At 39.1% G+C, this 19,536-nt stretch overlaps 1 protein-coding gene across 3 annotated transcripts in view; it reads right to left on the reverse strand.

Moving 5' to 3' along the window:
* Window positions 1–441: 441 nt before the first annotated feature.
* OSBPL9 (oxysterol binding protein like 9) overlaps window positions 442–19,536 on the reverse strand; it is a 57,070-nt gene continuing 37,975 nt past the window's right edge. Inside the window, exons 7-24 of one of the 3 annotated variants that reach the window (XR_014853688.1) lie at window positions 17,562–17,591; window positions 16,677–16,727; window positions 12,511–12,549; window positions 9,525–9,618; window positions 8,942–9,043; window positions 8,336–8,495; window positions 7,560–7,672; window positions 7,124–7,242; window positions 5,733–5,818; window positions 5,323–5,494; window positions 4,294–4,378; window positions 3,906–4,016; window positions 3,451–3,514; window positions 3,196–3,336; window positions 2,228–2,306; window positions 1,832–1,882; window positions 1,278–1,413; window positions 442–1,178 (exon numbers count right to left, since the gene is read on the reverse strand). Coding sequence is in view for 2 of the 3 variants with exons in the window: in XM_085067612.1 (XP_084923738.1) it covers window positions 1,104–1,178; window positions 1,278–1,413; window positions 1,791–1,882; window positions 2,228–2,306; window positions 3,196–3,336; window positions 3,451–3,514; window positions 3,906–4,016; window positions 4,294–4,378; window positions 5,323–5,494; window positions 5,733–5,818; window positions 7,124–7,242; window positions 7,560–7,672; window positions 8,336–8,495; window positions 8,942–9,043; window positions 9,525–9,618; window positions 12,511–12,549; window positions 16,677–16,727; window positions 17,562–17,591 (1,749 nt within the window). In the remaining variant the exon portion in view is untranslated. Of the gene's footprint in view, window positions 1,179–1,277; window positions 1,414–1,790; window positions 1,883–2,227; window positions 2,307–3,195; window positions 3,337–3,450; window positions 3,515–3,905; window positions 4,017–4,293; window positions 4,379–5,322; window positions 5,495–5,732; window positions 5,819–7,123; window positions 7,243–7,559; window positions 7,673–8,335; window positions 8,496–8,941; window positions 9,044–9,524; window positions 9,619–12,510; window positions 12,550–16,676; window positions 16,728–17,561; window positions 17,592–19,536 lie in introns of all 3 variants that reach the window. The other 2 variants (XM_085067612.1, XM_085067613.1) reach the window with 2 other exon arrangements.

Here is a 19,536-nt window from a genome sequence, read left to right on the forward strand (position 1 = left end):
AGCTCCTCAGCAAAGGATCTGCAGCTCTCCCAGAGCAGTGACAGTGGGGGGCAGGGGGAGAAAAGCCCAAGGCTTCCATCTCACACTGCTTTTTTTAGTTTTTCTGTATGTGCAACATAGACGAAAATCAAGATGAAATCAAATAAAAGCTAGACTTAACTGTGGAGAGAAAAGTAGTTTGATTGCTACACCCAGCTACTTACTTACTCAACCATTAGTAACTGATGCAAAAGCACAGCAGTACAGATGTTCCTGAAGTGCTGGCAAGGCTGGATGCAGAGTCCAGAAAAATTCTCCCGTGGATGCTGCAAATGCTCGTTTTGCTCGTTCATTAACTACTTCAAGAAGTAGGTTTAGCTGCAAGGATTATTCCAGTGGAAAAAACAATAACGCTCATACACTTCACATAAATCAATTTATCATGACTCAACTGAAAAACAGTCTTGCTGCAAAGGTTTATTATGAAATAAATAAAAAGTCCATAAGAGAAGTTTGAAAAATCTATTTTATGAAGCTTTAAGATGCATTGGGTAGAATTATCTATGGTTACATTTCAATCTCAAAATAACAAAGTTATTTTGGGCAAGACACTGAAATGCCAAAAGATTTGATTATCATACAGGTGGAAGATAACATTGATGTAGCATTTTCTAACAAATTGTCCCATCAGAGGAATCCTCATATTTACACATTGCAAACATCAGCGAGATTTAAATGACATCTTGCATTTTGTTTCTTGCTCTTTAAATATGTAGGACCCAGGAATATTATGCAACTGCTACCACCGCCGTGGCCTTCACAGTGGTTATACAGTGTCTGTGCTCCAGGGCAGCCTCTCCCTGCTCCAGAGGCAGCAGAGCAGGGCCTGAGCCTGGACACTGCCAGCAGAGCAAATCCCTGCTCGGAGCTGCTCAGCCAGGCCGCTTCGCCTCTCGTGAATTGCTTGTCTGTCTCAGTAAGTCCAGTATCCCTGAGATAGGAACCACTGCAGCTGGAGGGGTGGGGCTCTCCCCTGGTACATACTGTGATCGCTGGGGACTGTCTGGGATCAGCTGTAAACTCTGCTCAGCCAAGGCTCCAATGGTTGCTGGCTTTGGGATCCCTCAGTGCTTGCTGGCAGCCAGGCGCTTCAGCAGAGGCTCATCGTAAACCCAGCACTCCCCATCCTCATGGAATAACTGCAAAGGAATAATCACCTGTCAGCTTTTCCTGACTCAGCTGGAAAGGAAGAAATGCCACAGGCTGAAGGGCATTTGGCCTGCTGGAATAAAGCTCACCCTTGTTTCCCACGAGGTCTCATTCTCCTTCCTGGCCCTGGCCTCGGCTCTCTGCCGCTCCTCAAGCGCGTGCTTGGCGGCCGTGGCTGCGTCGATGTCTCTGATCTTTAGGTTGTAGGTTACATCTTTCCACAAGCTTGAAAGAGAAAGGGCAATGGAGACTGTTTTATGGAGCAGAGTGCTGCAAGTTGTAGACATACCAGTGACTAAAGGTAGAGCTCATGTTAGAGAAAGGGCAGCAAAGCCCCCAAGATCTATTGAACCACAATTGCGCTGTTATGGCAGGAGGCCATGGTGGAGCTCTCCAGACCTCCCTGAACATTTGATCCCAATTATTTGTGACTGAGAACTCCAGGTCTCCTCTTCCCCCTTAAATCCCCAGCTTGCCTGTACCTGGGCTCAGGGAAAGCAGAGCATGCAGTGCCTGCATTAGTGCACCCTTGGTCTCAGCACTGCAAACTGGAGTTTAACTAAAATAAAATCTTAATGTTCCCAGTTAACTGAAGTTCTTACCAGCGAGACTCAAAGTCGTCTTGGTCCTCCAATTTCCTTACCTTCTTCTTAATTGTAGGCATTTTCTTGGTATCTATAAAGACAGCATTCTCCTGGAGTGGGAGATGAAAAAAAAATAAACCTATTCAGTTCTGTAGCTCAACTTTAAAGTTATATACCCTCACACTCTAGTACACTGGTTGGCAGGAAATACATGAAAAAAGATTCTGTTCTTGTATAAAAATCAAGGTTCCTTAACAATAAATGAACAAAGTAACTTCAGGACTTTTATCCCCAGTACATTTGGGGATTGCCCAGTATTCTGGGTAGCCTCAAGAGGTTCCCACTATTAATGTTTGTTTAAAATAAAAAACCAAACCCACGAAACCACCCCAAAGCCCCTTATTAAGTACAATCTTCTATTTCTGATGAAAAGAGAAAAAAGAAAGCTGTGTTACCCCAGTGGAGTACTTTGCATACATGACCCCATTCCATTCTCCTTCAATGGAGCAGAAGGGTTTCTTGTCATTTGGAGAACTAAGGAGAAACAAACAGTCATTTCTCAGCTGTATTACAGCAACTGAAAAATCCTGAAGGATCAAAACTTGATGCTAGTTGCTGCACAGTCTGGTTTGTATCAGCCTCAACGTGTCCCTCCCCAGTAAGAGAGGAGGTTCTGTTCCAAGGGAGCAGTTTGGCAAGAATGAATGACACAAACCCTAACAGGAAGTGCTGAGCAGGGTGAGGCAGGCCTTGCCCGAGGCTGCATCTGCATTGAGAGTTTAGCAAAGTAGTTACAGGCTTTCCACACAGATTCAGGGTGGTGAGTTTAGGCTTGAAAATGTTTCACAATCAGCTTCCTCCCCAGACTACAGGGAAACACAGGACACTAGTTCTCAACTGGCATCTATCAATGTGTCAAGACATGATCTGAACCAAGTTACAAACCTCCTTTTGTCAGCATCCACTCACTGACATCACAGCTCATCTCCAAATACAATGGGAATCTCCATGGAATTGCCTGTGCTGGGTGTGTGCACAGGGTTTAACCAAAATCCACCAAACCACAGGTAAAAATAAGTAAAATTTGCAGCAGAGCTTTAACTGATACACTGTGAACAGTATCCCAAGGCTTGCTGCAGTATTTGTATTTTTAGGAGAGGTAATGATGGAGACACTTTTGATAATTCAGGAGAGCAAAGTTCCCTTTGGGAATCAGCTGAGGATGGTTTTGAGCAGGATAAAGTGGGACACAGGCCTGTGCAGCTTCCTCTCACAAATTTGGCTTTAAATGGCATCCCATGACAGGTAATCATCAGCTAAGTTCTTTTGGGTGTTGCTGTTTCAGTATTTTACACTCCTGATTGTCTTGTTAGAAGTGCTAGCATTTAAGGAGAGGAAAAGTGAGATGAAGAAAGCTGCTTACAAAATTTCAGCTGTAACTCTGTGCTTCTTTCCTCCATAAAATGGTTTTGTGTGGAAGACAATGGAAGCATTGTAACCTGTCTTTGAGCAACTAATGCTGCACTCTCCACCAAGCTCTATCCATGGCACAGTGAGAATAGACCTGCAATTATAAATGTATAAATGCACATTTTTATAAGGTCTTGACCAATAAATATTAAGCATGAAACATTACAAGGCATTAAAAATGAAAATACCAATTAGAGCATTTACTTGCCTTCCATAGCCATTAGGAAAAGTCAAAATATAGTGTTCGTCATGATCTAGGCATGTGACACACCCTGTTGAAGAAAAAGAAAAATAGATTTAAAAAACGTTAAGCAAAACCTCTGCAGAACTTTTCACAATGATCTCTTGAAATATGCCATTAAAAACAGGTGCCATGAAAAGGAAAGGTGAAGAGCTTTATTTTTAATGGATGCTGAGAATGCCCAGCTTCTGGAGGAGGCAGGGATGGCTCTACTTTTGGGAAAAACTGGGCCCTAAGTGATTTCAGCACACAGAGGGTGTGGAAGGAAGCTCTGATTCCCAGATACATAACTCCAGTTACATAAATTCAACCATTGCTAACGTTTAGTACAACAACTTTAAATAATTTACATAATTATTCTGTGAAAAATCCTAGCTGCAGAATTTAATTTCTCTTCTACTGTTAAATTGACACACACATACCTTGCCCTATGTTATGGACCCCAATAGACATTCCTAAGAATTTGGATTTGGTCCATATGTGAGCATTGAACTGTATCCTCTTGCTAAAACACTCGGCATAAAATGCTGAAACTGAAGGAAGAGGTATTAGAAACAGCAGCATGAGACATTGATACCTTTGTTTCCAAATTCATTCTTAGAAAGTATCTCCAAGTACTTCCCCACTTATGTGGCAACAGAGTTTGCAATTAGTTTTTCACAAAAAAGTTATAGTTTTTCAGCTTTTATCAATTTTCAGCTTTTAAATGTGGAGAGGAAGTGTAAATCTGAGATTTAAGCCCAGAGCTGATTTTATTGTCACCCCTGTCCAGCTGCCACCTCTGCTGGCAAAGGTACTTTCACAACTTACTTGGAGGATGGTGAGAGACCTGCTCTGCCACAAAGGTGACGTTGCTTTTACTGACCCAAGGGACTGGTCCTTCTGAGACTGGCTCCTAAAAACATATATATTGCAGTGGTTTTAATGGATTTGTCAGTTGCTGATGGGCAATAACTCCTTAGTCCTGGAACTATGATGCTTTCTAAAGGATAGAGTTCCTATTCTCTTATTTTGAAGTATAAATGTCTTTGTTTTAATTGTCCCCAAATAAAACAGTTAAACTGAAATACTCATGTATAAACCCAGTTACAAAATAATATTCAAACAACAGAAAGAGTTTTCATTTTTGCTTCTGAAAAAGTCTGATCTGCATATTAATCTTGATCAGATTTCATGTACCACACAACCATAAACTAATATTGATTTCCTGTGGCAAAGAATGCAAAGTGTAATTAATTCATAGTTAGAAGCAATGGAAGCACAAATACAACATCTCCTTTATGCCAGCAAATTGGAGTGCAAACATTCACCTCAGAAACAAGATCTGAGCAAACGAAATGGGAAAAACACATGGTTTATATATAAATAATCACATCTACTTAGATGTACTACACTGAGGTTACATGAAGCATCTCATAACAGCACTTCCCACATCATCATTTGCAGCTTCCCAAGGCGAGAAGCCTCCATGTGGTGTCAAAAAAGAAAAACCATGAAAAAACCCATTGGGCTGCAATGATTTAAAAAATAAAAACAACAAAAATCAGAACTTTGGAAAGAAAGGATATAATAATCAGTGTTATGAAACAGTTCAGGACAAAAGGACATTTTCAACATGTCAAGTAATTCTTTAAAAAATAATTAATTTTGTTATGCAAGGTATTTTAAAATTCTGTCCAAAGAAAACAAAGAAAGAAGGAGGAAAATTGGTTAAGAAACTGCTACAGTTTGTTGATTTGCTACTTAAACACAGTGGAAGCCATTTCAGTCAGTGATTTAACAAAGCTTTGGGATGCATCTCTGCATTCTGGGCACCAAAAAACCACACAAGAAACTCACCATGTCATCATCTTCAGTGCCAGGCAACACCCAGTGGCATCGGAAGATCTCCCCCAGGATGGGATTGTAAGGCTTTTTAGCAACTGACCCTTTCCTTCCTGCATGGAAAGCTGAGAGGTACCATTTAACCACTTGAACCATCCTCTCCTTGGGATCCTTCTGGTCACTAATGCTACAGGGGAAAAAGAGAGAGAGAAAAAAAAAGGAAGATAAAATGAAATATAAGCAGGTACCTTGGATACAGGAAAGTTTTATGGATGATTGGTTGTTTTAGAATTAGAAATTTGACTATTCTTGAAGTTTAAATCAAAATCCAAGCAATATTCTTCAAAACTACCAACTTCTGGCAGCCCACAAGGGCCACAACCAATATGAGAATCAGCAAATGCTCTTGTTCCAAAGTCAAATACCTGACAAACAAGTCTGGATGTGCAAAGAAGTCAGCATACATTTCCAACAGCGACCTTCTTTCCAGGATAAACGTTGGAAGCACAACCTGAGTGAAGAAAAACAACTCATCTGGGTGAAGGTATTTGAATATCTTGTACAAAAGCCAGCTGCACTCACTTTGAAAAGCAAACAGAGAACCCACAGTTGCGTGTGCTCTAAGCTGATTGTGAGCTTGAGCTCACCAATGAGTTCTGACATATGCAGGTCACTTGGTATCTTCTATAAACCACAAGATTCAAAAGGAACAGTCTCATCCTACATGGATTCAAATCCCACTCAGAACATATCAAAAGCTGTTGTGAATTACAGTATCACTGGTGATTTAATTAATCTCTGTGAACACTCAATTTTCAGCTACAGTCACTCACTCTTGCAGTGCCCTCCTGTTATGTGTCTCTCTCAAGATGAAGGTTAAGCTCTTCCCTACCACCTCCCAAAGGTTCCATTCTTGTGGATCTGCTCAGTGATCCAGTCTCAATTACTGCTGCTGACAAGGTCCACGCTCATGAAACTTCCTGGCAGCCTAACTTGAGATCAGCAATTTTCAGCTATTCCAGGAATTCCCAGACCAGACACAGTTTGGATCAATTCCCACTCAGAACTGCCAGAAACCTTGTGCAGTTTGCTTGTGAGCTGCTGGCTGTTTCCCCAGAAAAGTGTTATCCTTTTATTATCTGCTGTTCATTCCAGACTGGACAGTTCAATTCAGCCACTTAAGCAACCTTAAGGATAGGATTGATTCTCCTACCCTTTTTCAGTCTGGAATTGTTTAAATTTAACCAAGCTGCCTGGAAAGACCTACACCTTCAGAATGCTGTTTATTCAGCCTTCAGACAGACACCAGCATGAATCCCATTCGTGAAAAATCCAACCCTTTGCTTGCCAGATCCAACTGTAGCATTTCAAAACACACAGGTAACTTTTTACTCATTGAGATCCCAATTAAGCAAAGCATTTCACTATATGGCTCCTTCTCCCTTTTACTTTATGTTTTATTGAATGTCACCATACTTTGTAGATCTTTGTTCTATGAAGCTAAAGACAAAAGTAACATTTCAGCACTCCCCTTATACCAGCTTCACAAGCACTCCAAGAATTAGGTTCAAAGAGAACAAACAGCTACTCTCCATAAGAAACTATTTTCCCAAACAGGTTTTAGCACCTAGATATACTCATTCTGCAGCTACTTTTCCCCTTCCAGAATTCCAATTCAAAAACACCATACTGAAGAGATTACAGCTTAACTAGCTCTTGGACCAAATATGCAGTTAAATTATTATGTAAACTGTTTTTTACACAGAACTCAGGGTTTACTCTCCCTCCCACCCCCATGAACACCCAGCAAGTTTACCTTGGTTAGGTCCATGCCTAATCTCACTTGTGACAAGAGATGCATGATAACACTTTTATGCTCCTCCACCGACTCTCCTTCCCCATCGTCTTCTCGATCGTCGGGAGGATCGAAGAGATCTGAAAGACCAAATGGCTTTTGTTTTACTCCAAATCTTCAAAGACAGACTGTGTTTAATTAGCATATTGTAACTGTCAAAAAATACAGGTTTTAAATCCTACAATTCAACAATCTTCCATTAGTAAAGCAACAGGAGATAAACCATTTCCCGTAAGTACCTTGTCATATATATATATAAATATATATATAAAAAATATATATAAATATATATATAAAAAAAAAATATATATATATACGGTCCTGCATATATTGACCCATCTTACACACAGATTAACAATCAGTATCTCCTTACTGAAAGATCACACAGGCCACTTACCAGCATCATTTGTGCCATTAGACATGGAAGAATTGAGGGACTCTGTGGTATCTGGACGTTTCAAGCTGCTGCCAGTGCTGCTCCGAGTCAGGACTGCAGCAGACCCTGAAGAACTAAAGAACAGTAATAAATTCTCACAGTTCAAATTAAGTGTTTCAGACCAAATTATTGTAATTTGATATTCACAGGCAAGAAATTTAATTATAGATGTCAATATATGTGCAGTGACAGACATTAATACATGTGGTGCATGCTAATTCACAGAAAGCTCAGAATGGATTGTAGCTGAAGGAATGGGACAATCTGCAGCCTCAGATAAAACCTGAAGGCAGAAAACAGCTGACTAATCCATCTTTGGAATGCAGCATCTCTTAAAATTAATTTTCCAATTAATAGAAAAAGAAGAGATTTTGGGGAAAGGGTGCCACTTCAAAAAATGTTTTTTTAGCAAATGTGAGAGGGAATTGGCCATTTACCAAAGGCTGCAGCAAATGCACATGAAATGCACTGTGGTCTCAGACTATAGCTCTGAGCTGGGGCCTTCCAGTGTTTGTTTTGTTAGAGTTTGTCAACATTTATCTGATGGAATGGGAATGAGCAGAGGAGGAAACTGCCTCCCACCTGTCTGTGGCTGAGGGCAGGGGTAATCCCACTGTTACATAAAATGGCTTTTTTGCCTTCCCCACCTTTTTTAACCAACTTCTGTAAGCAGACAAGCTGTGCACTTGTAGATGAAAACTGCATTGAGCACACATTGCACACTGCCAGCTACTTACTCCATACATCGCTTTGGGGAAGAGCTGCTCTGGTAGAATTCATCAGCATCATAGAACTCATCCTCACTGCTTGAGTAAGAAAAATCTGGGACTGTATTTGGAGACAGGTTGACATGGCTTGGAGAGGTGAGACTGCTGCTAGGTGCTGATTGCCCACTCCCTGTGGAGTATTAAAAATTACAGACTCAATACAAACAAATGCGTTCAAAATCCACTTACGAGAATTGTTCAAATCAATAAAGACTGATGTGAACTCAGAAGAGGAACTTAGAGAATTAAAAGCAGTAATTAGGCAGGTTCATACTGAGTTTAACACGCAACAAGAGGAAGGTTACAAGGAAAATCAAAAGCACAGAACACCAGTAAAGTTTAAGGGACATGTTTTCCCCAATTACTGCAAGAGTGAAATGCTGGAGAGACAAAGGGAAGCTGAAAACACTCATACTTATTGTGTATACAGGGTGGGGAGAAAGAGCAGCATAACTGATTTTAACAAAACACTGCAATTGGTGTTAATTAAAAGCAAGATGTAGGCCAACATATTGTTGTATTAATAACTAATCACAGGGTTCCTTGTATTTCAATACAAGTTACCCAGAACTGTACCTGTACTATTTGGTGTTGGAGTCTGATTTCCGAGTGATGCTACTACAGGTCCCACTGGCAAAGAGGAGGGTCGCTGCTCTGACTTGCACAACTGAGCAGGTTCTAGGGGATATTTTGATATGTTAACCCCAAAATTCAAAAGGAGATTCCACATTATTTCACCTCACCTCCAAAAATTATACCATTTTCTCTAAAAGCCATTCAGACAGAAAACCAGGTATCTATCACTTTTAGCTACCTCCTTTTTTTTACTAAGCAAAGATGGTATTAAAAAAAAACCAAATAACATTTAGGTAGAAAGCATTTGCCTTTTCTGAAAATTAATTTCATTTATGTTTTTAAAGTGTGTTAGCAATGTAAGCCAGTAACTGAGAGCAAGTAAAATACATCAGCTTCTCCACAGAACCAGATTCAGCGATGGCTGAGGATGCTCAATGCCTCCCACTCCACCCCTTCCTGAGCCCCTCTGAGCTGAGGGTGCAGCACTAAGATCAGGGTGCCCTTGTCCTGTGGGACACACAGCCTGTCCCCTCTGCCCCTGGACTGCAGCCACTGCTCTGCTCATGGCTGTTTGCCAGCCTACCTGGGAGTGTGACAGCTTGGGAAGGCATGGTGCTGATTGCTGATGGCTCCAGAGGGCTGGGCTGAAACACAGCGTCCACAGGGTTTATGGTGCTCTAGGCAAGAGAAGGAAAAGCACTTTTTTTTCCCCCTCAAGTCAAACAAACTAAATAAAGCATAGACAGAATGAACATTGTGAGCACGAGAATTGCCCAAATGCAAGATAGCGAATTCCTGAGAGAGGAAGTAAAACACAAATTGACAGTTGAGGACATGAGAAATACTTTCAAAGTGGTAACATTTTAATTCTTTACACAGACTGTGCACTAGATTGAATTTGCTACAGATTTGAAGCATCATAGAAAGAATTATTATTTCAAGTTCTAGCTTCTGGTATGCCTTCCAATGTCCATTAATTAATATTGCATGCAAAGAGTGGAAAGTTAGACGCAAATTAACTGGCAAAAATTAGAATAGGTAATCTGTATTTTCAATTTTTAATTTTTTTTCAAGAATTTATTTGTCCAGACCACAGCAGATCAACCCATAAATCAAAACAAGAATTATTGACATGCTTAGAGCCATGAAGCAGCTTTGTTGCCAAAATTCTTCCCAAAGCAAGCTGACAGTGTTCAGTGCAGCTCAGTAGAGGACATCTCAACCTACTTCTGAATGTGAGCACTTGGGAAATGAAGCACCAGGTCAACTCAATGCTCACCAAAGTCACTGCCTTCAATGCATGCTCTTGGGTTTTATGTATTGAGTCCTTGGAAACCTAAACTGCCAAGTCTTTAAATCCAAACTATCATCTGAGCACTGTTTGTTATTTGTGTTTACACACAACCATGAGAATTTCCTGGTTGTTAGCTGGGTAAAGGGCACACAAAATCCTTTTCCAAACACCTTGCAATTTAAACCTCTTGATCTGTCAGAACTATGAAAATCTTTGCTCAGAAATTCAGTCAGTCTATTCATCCCTATCCTCTTTTTTAGAACAGTATTTAAAAGAAGTGTCTACAACTGTCCTCCTCTCCCTTTAGTCCATTAATTTCCATTTGCACTCAGACTGAGGGACAACAGGCTCATTTTAACTTTCCTCCCATTTTCCTACAGAAGGCAGATTTCTTTCTTGCCTCCTTTCCTGTAATTCTGAACTTTATCCTACATTTGGATGTTTGGACAATGCTCTCAGACACATGGTGTGATTTTTGCGGTTGTCCTGTACAGGAGTTGGAACACTATGATCCTTGTGGATCCCTTTCAACCCAGGAAAGTGTATGATTCTCAAAGTCAGTGAAGAGTCCTGTCACTTTTTTTTATAGCAAAGGATTTATTTAACTGAAAACAGAACTATTATTGTCTGTTTATCTCTCTAAAAAAATCTCCATGAAAAACAGGCATAAAAGCAGCTTTCTGCATTTTCATTGGTGTTATTAACCAATATACAAATAATCCAGTACATATACTGTTACTCCATTGTATTCTAGTATAAAACCAATATCCCTTACACATTACTTCACCTGCTTGTGTAATTATGCCACAGAGTTCCCAATTTAAAATTATGATCCCATCTTAAGAGTTAAGACTTAAAAACCAAGATGGTCCTGCGATAAAGAGGATACTATTGCTATCTCTGTATCCCTTATTTTTTAGGGAAACTAATAATCCACATGATGCAGAACACTGGTGTGATAAAGAAAGAACCAAGTAACTCTGATTTTGTATGCAGGACTGTAACCTCCTCCTTAAACAATTCTCCATGCTGCAACATGAACTGGAGTTTCTTGCTGGATATTTTGAGAGATACCTTCATGGGTTAGAAACAGAAGGAGGCACATCTGAAAGTCTCCTACTCTGAGTTTTGTAACAATTTAATAACAATCACACAGAAACAAAACTCATCCCACCATGGCAGCAAACACTGATCATGTTTCTGCCTAAGTTTAAAGTGAAATCCTGACCTTTAGCCCAAGCTGACATTGACCTCCACAGCATCACAATTTTAGACTTCACAATCACTGATCCACAGTTAATATATTCTTACAGAAATATTTTTTCCTCCCCAGTATAAGCCAGCCCACAGATAATGAGATGAGTGGTTAATCAAATTCAGACTATACCAAGCTGCAATATCTCTATCAAATTTCTGAGTTGCAGATCAAATGCAGGTCACCTGTCCCTGTGGAAGTATCTACCTGCACAACTTCTCTTTTCCAGGGGACATCACAGAACTTGTTCCCTCACACTAAGACCTGAATTATGTGATATCTGCAGGGCACATAATAATTCACCTTGTTTGTGATAAGCATGCAACTAAAATGTGTATCTTTACTCCAAAGTTCACACCAGAAAATCCTACTGTTTGTAGTGGAAAGACAACTAAGACCTGAGAATTACTGTCAGCCCTAATGAAAACACATTAGGATTTTTAGAGATTTTACTGAAACCGATCTCTTCTATTAAAAGTATCTGAAATGTACTCAAGTGACAAAAAAAGAACAAAGAAAGAGGAATCACATGTGACCAAAACCAAAAATGACAGAAGTTACATTAAAAATGCAGAAGTTCTATTAAAGAAGAAACATTGCTTAGACAGACATAACACAACTCTGCATCAAAGGAGCAGCACTGCAGGAAAGACAAACTACTTGAAGCACACGGAGAGCAGATCTATTTCCTACACAAAGATACCTCAGATGGAACACAAAACTATTTCTATCTACCCCAGTAATTTCCCTTTCATCTGTTCACATGGCAGATTTTTATCTAAGTGTTCAGTCACAACACTGCTGTTCAAGACACTCCATACAAAACTGACCACTCTATTTTCTAAAGACAAGGGTGTTAGCCAACCTCAGGAGCTAAGGACTCAACAGGAATTTTAACAAGACACTGGAAGCGGTAAATTAGAGAAAGGAAGAAGCATGTTGCAAAGTGAGTGGAAATTCAGGTCTCTGTTCACATGTTCTGCAGAATTAAAAGGAGATAAAGATTAGATTTAAACTTACTATAAGTCCATCTGCGTGCTTCTCCTCATTATTTTGGTCCTTAAGGAAAAAATGTTAAAAATATCAACATAACAATCTTGCATGACTTATCAGTTCTGTGCTAAGTGAGAACAGTGAGTTTCCCTCAGGAATGTTTACATTTTCAGCCATAAAATGTTCCTCATCATGTGACACAGTAACTAAACTTGGAAGACACAATTCCACACACAGTCGCTGCACCTCTGCAGATCAGCATTTTCTGAGGGCCTGTCCACATGAGTGCAAACAATTTTAAAAATATCCTTTCTTCACTGCAGAGTACAGTTATGCTTGACAATGTGGGTGCTTCCCAAATACCTAAAAGCTACCTAAAATATGCTCTGCAGTTCTCATAAGTGCCTGAAAGATGAAGTTCTCAGTTTCTGTTACTATCACACAAGAAAGGCAGAAGTAAGTTAAAATAAATTGAAAGGTTTTAACTTTTGCTTTTTGGCATCCACTAGATTTAAAATGTTTTTAGATTATTTACTATGTCAGATTTTGGGGTTTTTTGCCTACAAGTATATGTGAAAGAACAGGCAATGCATGGAAAAACATCTGTCCTCAGGGGAAATGACGTAAGCAGTAGACCAGTTAATGCCAATCTACAGCAAGCAGTTTTAACACTGTACCAGCAACAGTGTCAATTTTACTGATTTAAAATTTACTTTTACTAAGGCAAATCCCTCCTGCTGCAAAGTTCATATTATTAGTCAATATTTCAATCCATAACTTTGCCCAGGGTGAATCCTAAAATTTGTCTGCAGAACGTTTCCCCAGATTTCGTTACATTTAAAAGGAATAAGGAAAAAAAAAGCTGTAAGTAGTATGAAGGAAGTTGGCACATATTTGTATTTTGATACTTAATACATCTTCCTTAGCTTATACAGTTGGCAATAGGCTGTCCAAATTTCTTGTCTACTAGCTGACGTTTTTGAAGCCTGGCTTTCCATGATGCAAATTTACAGAATACATAAATTTTTTTCCAACACATAAAACCCCCATGTTGTGTCCATCATCTCTAAGACCTAATAAATAAACCACAAAGATGCTGCACGAGTACTGCTGCTTGCTATCCCCCATCAGTAATGCACCAACAGCAGCAGCAGCAATAAAGTAAGGAAGGCAGAAATTCCACAAAACTGGGCAGGTAAGACTGCCAGAAATGATGGAGTGAAAAAGAGAAGGGAAGATGGAAAACTAAATATCTAAATTATAAAAGCTACTTCATGACACACATATTTCTAAGCCTGAGGTTTACCACATTGCTGGCAGACCATTACACATATTTTACATCACACACATCAGCAAAGCTGCATATCTTCAGCTGCCAGACACACAAAGGGGACAACACAGGTCAAATGCTTCCCCTGCCCATCCCACTTTGTTTATTTTGATTGCTTTTGGATAAGCAGTGAATGCATTATTATATATTCCTGCTTGGCTGGTATTTACCTCATTATTTTGAAAATGCCATGGGTCACCTCAGTACAAGTGGCATAATTACATAGTTGATTTACCAGCAGGTTTAATCCAAATTTAACTGTCCAAATACTAATACAGGTACTAAACAGAACAACTTAACACACAATTAAAAAAAGAAACAAAACAAAAAACTCAAACAACCACAAATCCAGGTTTGCTTCAATGTTCCAAAATAATCCTAATAATAAATGGCTGTGTGTTTGAAACAGAGAGTTCTAAGTATATTGAGAAATGGTAACACTCTCAAGGAACACAGATTGGCAAGTCTGTCTCCTAATAAGAAAGGCACTGTAGAAGAAAAAATGGGTGCAGGGTGGTGTTAATATGATTTATTTTCAGTCAGCAGCCATACTTGCCCCTACAGATTTGCAAAAAAATCTTGCAGAATCTTCAAAGGTTCTCTACTGGAGAGCACAAAGCTACAGTCAGGCACAACACATTTTTACACAGAGATAGCATCATACACACTCAACCTGCAGAACTGTGAAGAAAAACCCAATAAACCCCCATGTATTACAAATTTTCTGCAGCAGTAGGAAATCAGGATATAATCAGCATAGTTTATAGAAAAGGTGTAGGGGAGGAATGATGACAGAATTCCCTTGCAGTCAGCAAGTACAGTTGCCTGAGAGATAAAGAATGTGAAGAGATGAAGCAGAAAAAAGGTTATTAAAGTAGTGGGAAAATTATTTTGACTATATGGTGATCAATATCTTCCAGTTAGCTGTGCCTAAGGCACCCCTTTAACCCACCTTGTCTTCAACAGCTCCAAGAGAGCTTTAGATATGGTTTAGCAAAAAACCAAACCAAAACCCCCCACTCCTTAGTGGATAAGCTCTATTTACATTGGTTAATATTTAGTGGTACTGAAAGAAGGACTTCAAGGTCTCATTTAGTGCAACAAAAAGCAAGTGTTTGTTAGTACCTTTGGGGGACTCAAATTCCACCTACCTTTCCACTTACATGGGAGTTGGAGCAGTAGAGCACTGAACCTGATCTAAAGGACTACATCTGCCACAACCAGTTTTGTCCATTATCAGCAAACCACCCAAAGAATTGCAAAATATGCTTTGCATCAGCATGAGATAAGTGGTCATGTTTGTCTATCCCCCAATAAACTCACACAGAGCAAAACCAGGATTTGATATTCAACAGAAACAAGAAAAAGAACTCAGCCACCTATTACCAGCTCTGATCAACAGCCTGAAAAGGAGATTATAATTGTGCAATTTCACAACTGCTAATTACATAGCAGAGCTTTTTAAAAAGAGTAAAATTTCATAGGAATTAAAACCCTGTGAAAATAAGAACTACTAAATACATTTCTATAGTAATTAAGAAAAAATGAGCAAGTAATTTGTTGCAGTTTCTCCGACAGCTTCCTCAATCCAGTAAATTACATATAGCTAAGAAAATCCACATATTACCATCTAATCTATCTACCACTGACTCCATCAAATCCCTAAAAAATGACATATAGTCTACTGACCTTACTGCACTAAGACACCTCTAAATATACCTAGGACTAAACAACAGCAAATTAAATACTGACAAGGCTTTTCCTGTTGACCCTAAGAGAAGGATTTAAGTAGTATCACTGCATGTTAAATAAAGACTGTTCCAGCTCCAAATTCATTGTGGCACAAAACTATTTCAGTGTTTCAACCCTCCTACTAGTAAAAAAAAAATATTTTATACAAACCTGCCAATTAACAAACATTTTCTTCAGAATTCTTAAGTCATAGATATGATACTTGAATTTCACAAAACAGGACCTGATCCTTTTAGTGAATGACTTTTGATCCTAAGATCCTAAATACTTTCATTTTCACTGCACTCAAAATTCTGTACAATATATCTGGCATCTAAAATGAAGACAAAGAGCAGTATTGCATTCAAAAGCTACAAAAAATAGTTAATCAAGATTACAGAAAAAAAAAATTGAAGAGCCCACACCTATTTCTGGATAAATCAGAATGTGTTCTGATTAAATCAGCCTGAAATTCTGAAAATACCTTTATTTCTTTGTAAAATACCACCTCCCTGCACTTTGGTCACAAGATATAAATCAGCAGTTCATAATTAACATATCCTAAATATAGTATGTTAAACCTCTAAGGGCAGAGCTTGACACAAAGTAAATCCAAAACTGCCTAAATTTTAAAATCTAATGAAACATGTTGGTAAAACTGTAAGTGCATTACCCCTACTGCATTCTCAAATAATACAATTCTAACTTCAAGAAGCTCCAACATTATCCTGACCTTCAGACCTGTGACAGACCTTGCCAAACTGGTTTAATTAGCTACATCTTGTTTCCCCCCTTTTTACTCATTAGCCACATTCTTAAATGAAGCAGAAAGAAGAGTTTTAAGTTCCTGTTCTGTCACCCTGACATTTGTCGAAGTTCTTCTTTAGTCTAATAGCAAACTCTGCAAAAGAAAGTTTATCTGAAAGAAAACTCCAACCAACATGACTGATACCATGAGCATTAACAGCACTGTCTGCTGTGGAACTCAGTATTTCAGAAACTTCATTAAAATAATAGCATAAATCAATTTTAAATGTTTTCTTGTTCCTGGATCATACAGAAGGCACTTTTAGGTTTCCATCAGACTAATGTTGTTATCATTAAAATTCAGAATAGATTACAATGTACTTACTTTAGCAATCTGTAGCAACACAATGCAGTGTTTTATTGATTCTACCATGCTCTGGGAAAACAAAAATATCAGAAAAAAAATTTTATTGCTTTCCCTTAATATTGTGTAATTATTAGTTATACAGAATATTGGGTGTGAACTAAATGGACACTCCCTTCTGTAAAACCCCCACTTTCCCTTCCCCTTTTTTTTCCAGAGACAAAAGCACAGCAGCAGAAAGCTGAAGTTTCCAAAGCTACAGGCAAACCAGGCTGTCAGGGTGAAACGGAGGTCAGCTCCAAACCCCCAGAGTGCTGCAGGCAGGTAAAGTCATGGCAAGAGAGGCTCAGGGAGCTGGGCTGGTTTCATCTGGGGAGGAAAAGGCTCAGGGAGACCTTATCAAGGGCATCAAAATCTGACTGGGGTGGCAGGGGAAGAGAAGAGAGCAAAACACTTCTCAGTGGTGCCCAGTGACAGGACACGCAATGGCCACAACCAGAAATACAGGAAAATCACCTCAAACAGAAGAAAACCCCTTTTATTCTTTTATGGATGATCAACCACTGGAACAGGGTGTCCAGAGAAGCTGTAGAGCCTCCAGCCTTGCAGTTAATCAAAACTCAAACTAGATTTGGTCCTGAGCAACCTGTTCTAGCTGCTGGTGCTCCAAGCATGGGGTTGGACTACAGACCTTCAAAGTCCCTTCCAACCTCAACTATTCCATGATTCCAAGGTGCTGGACAGAAACCTGAACACAGCACCAGAACCAGGCTGCCTCTGCCATCACAGCGTTGGACCTAATCTGGATTCTCATTTTTCTGTAAAAAGGCTTTAAAAACTTTTCCAAGAAAATATGGTGAATTTCAGAATCTATACATCCCAGATACAAAAATTAAAGAAACTTACACTAGTTGTTTCTTTGAGGCCTTCAATTTTCTGTAAAAGAAAAATCAAAACAGTGTGGTTAAAGACAAAATTTCTAGCATCTGGTTTGACCTAAATACTGTATAAACACTATATTTTAATTTTAAATTGGGAGAGGTAAAAAAGCCCTTAATGAACACGTTAAAGACTATCTCCATATATAGACACAATTTTCAAGACAAGACTGAAATCAAACTGATAATTAAAACTTAAAGATGACAGGGTTAGGAGTTTCTAAGCAGCGACATTATACACATTTACCCATTAAAAATCTATACTTCGTTTGAACAAAAATGAAATGCAGCATGAAGATTACAAGGACACAAAGTGAATTTAGAAAGTGCACTGAATGGTGGCACATTTCAACACAATTACATGAAATGACCATCATTCAAGTACAATAAACATTTGCAGCTAAGCACAGTTTAAATCAAATCACAGAAAATAACAGTGCACACATGTTCTTGCTCTTTCTAAGCCTCCAGTAAAAGTGCATCTGGAAATCTGCCTACTTAATTTTATCTAGAAACACTGGTTCATAAAGATTTCCTGTGTGGAACTGCACCTCAGGCATGCAAAAGGCATCTGCATGCCATGTTACACATCAGCATGACCTGGTTCAGGAGCAGATGCTTCCTGTTGATGTCCTTGGCTCTGCCTGCAGAAGGCAAAATCACTGAACTGGACTCAGCACTGCACCTCTACTAATGCAATTACAGGAACTCTTTGTTGTGATTAATTTGAGTGTCTCATGTGACTTGAGTCACAATATTCTTGATTCTTGGATAATCAAAGTGTGTAAAGGATCCTTTTTCCCCACCAGGCATTGCGAGCCAAAGCCTACACTGTAAGAGAGGAACATGCAGTTATAAATCCACAGGAATGAACAGTCCCAGTTTGTGGAAGAAGAAGAAAACAAATGCAGTGACAGCCTCTCAGGCAATTCCTGAGGGAAAGTTTTCAGTTATGCCCTAGATATTACTCAAAGGATGCTGTACATTTTCTTCAGGATTAATTGGCAAGAGCTGGTCAAACAGAACCCAGACTCAGCCATTCCTACTGGAAAGACTGGACCATATTTATCTACTAAGTGTAGATAAACATATCAGGGATGTTATAGCATGAAGTTCTATTATATTTACTCCTGCTGCCAGCAGAGAAATATGCCAACTGTTAAAATTTCCTTAGCTTTGTTTTTGTTTGTTTTTCACATCTCTACGATACTTCCAGTCTAAACTTTATCAACACATATCGAAAAAAGAAATTTCAATATGACAGCTTAGAAGTTTTGTGCCTTTTAGCACCAAAACAGAATAGGCAATGTACCCAAACAGACAAATCTTGTTGGATGAAAGATGATGCAGCTGAAGGAAATCATTCAGTCTCAAGGCTTTACAGCCAACTGGAGGCAGCCATCAGCAGCTTTGATCATTCTTTATCTATTTTTCCCCCAACATATTATAGAGTATTTACACACCAAATAAACTCAGATCTCAGTCCCTGCAGTGACATCACCCTTACTGAAAATAAGAAAGTGATCTCAGGCCATGTGATGCAATTCAGTGATGCTGGTTTCTCCCCACCCATCTGTAATTTTCCAACCAAAACACTAAGACTTTGTTATTCTTAAACACAGGTACAGACAAAAGGGTAATTTATCAAAGATCACATGGAGGATCTGAGAGGGAAAAGACCTCAGGACAACCGGGTTTCCAAGGCCTTTCCACAAATTATAGAACCACTGTTTCTTCCTCCATGGAAATAACTCCTTTGTGAGCTGGCCAAATTAAGCAGTAACAGTTTGCACTGATCCAGTATTTTTCACATTTGTGCTCTGTGACCACCTTGCAAGAACACAGCACATGGAACTTTAATAATTTTGACAACACAAAATTGTAAAGAAAACCATAAGCAGGTATGTTGAAGATAAAATATATTACCAGTAAAAAAAAACCCA

Source organism: Lichenostomus cassidix, chromosome 8 (genome assembly GCF_008360975.1).
Source record: "Lichenostomus cassidix isolate B80296 chromosome 8, HeHo_3.0, whole genome shotgun sequence".
Taxonomy (NCBI): domain Eukaryota; kingdom Metazoa; phylum Chordata; class Aves; order Passeriformes; family Meliphagidae; genus Lichenostomus; species Lichenostomus cassidix.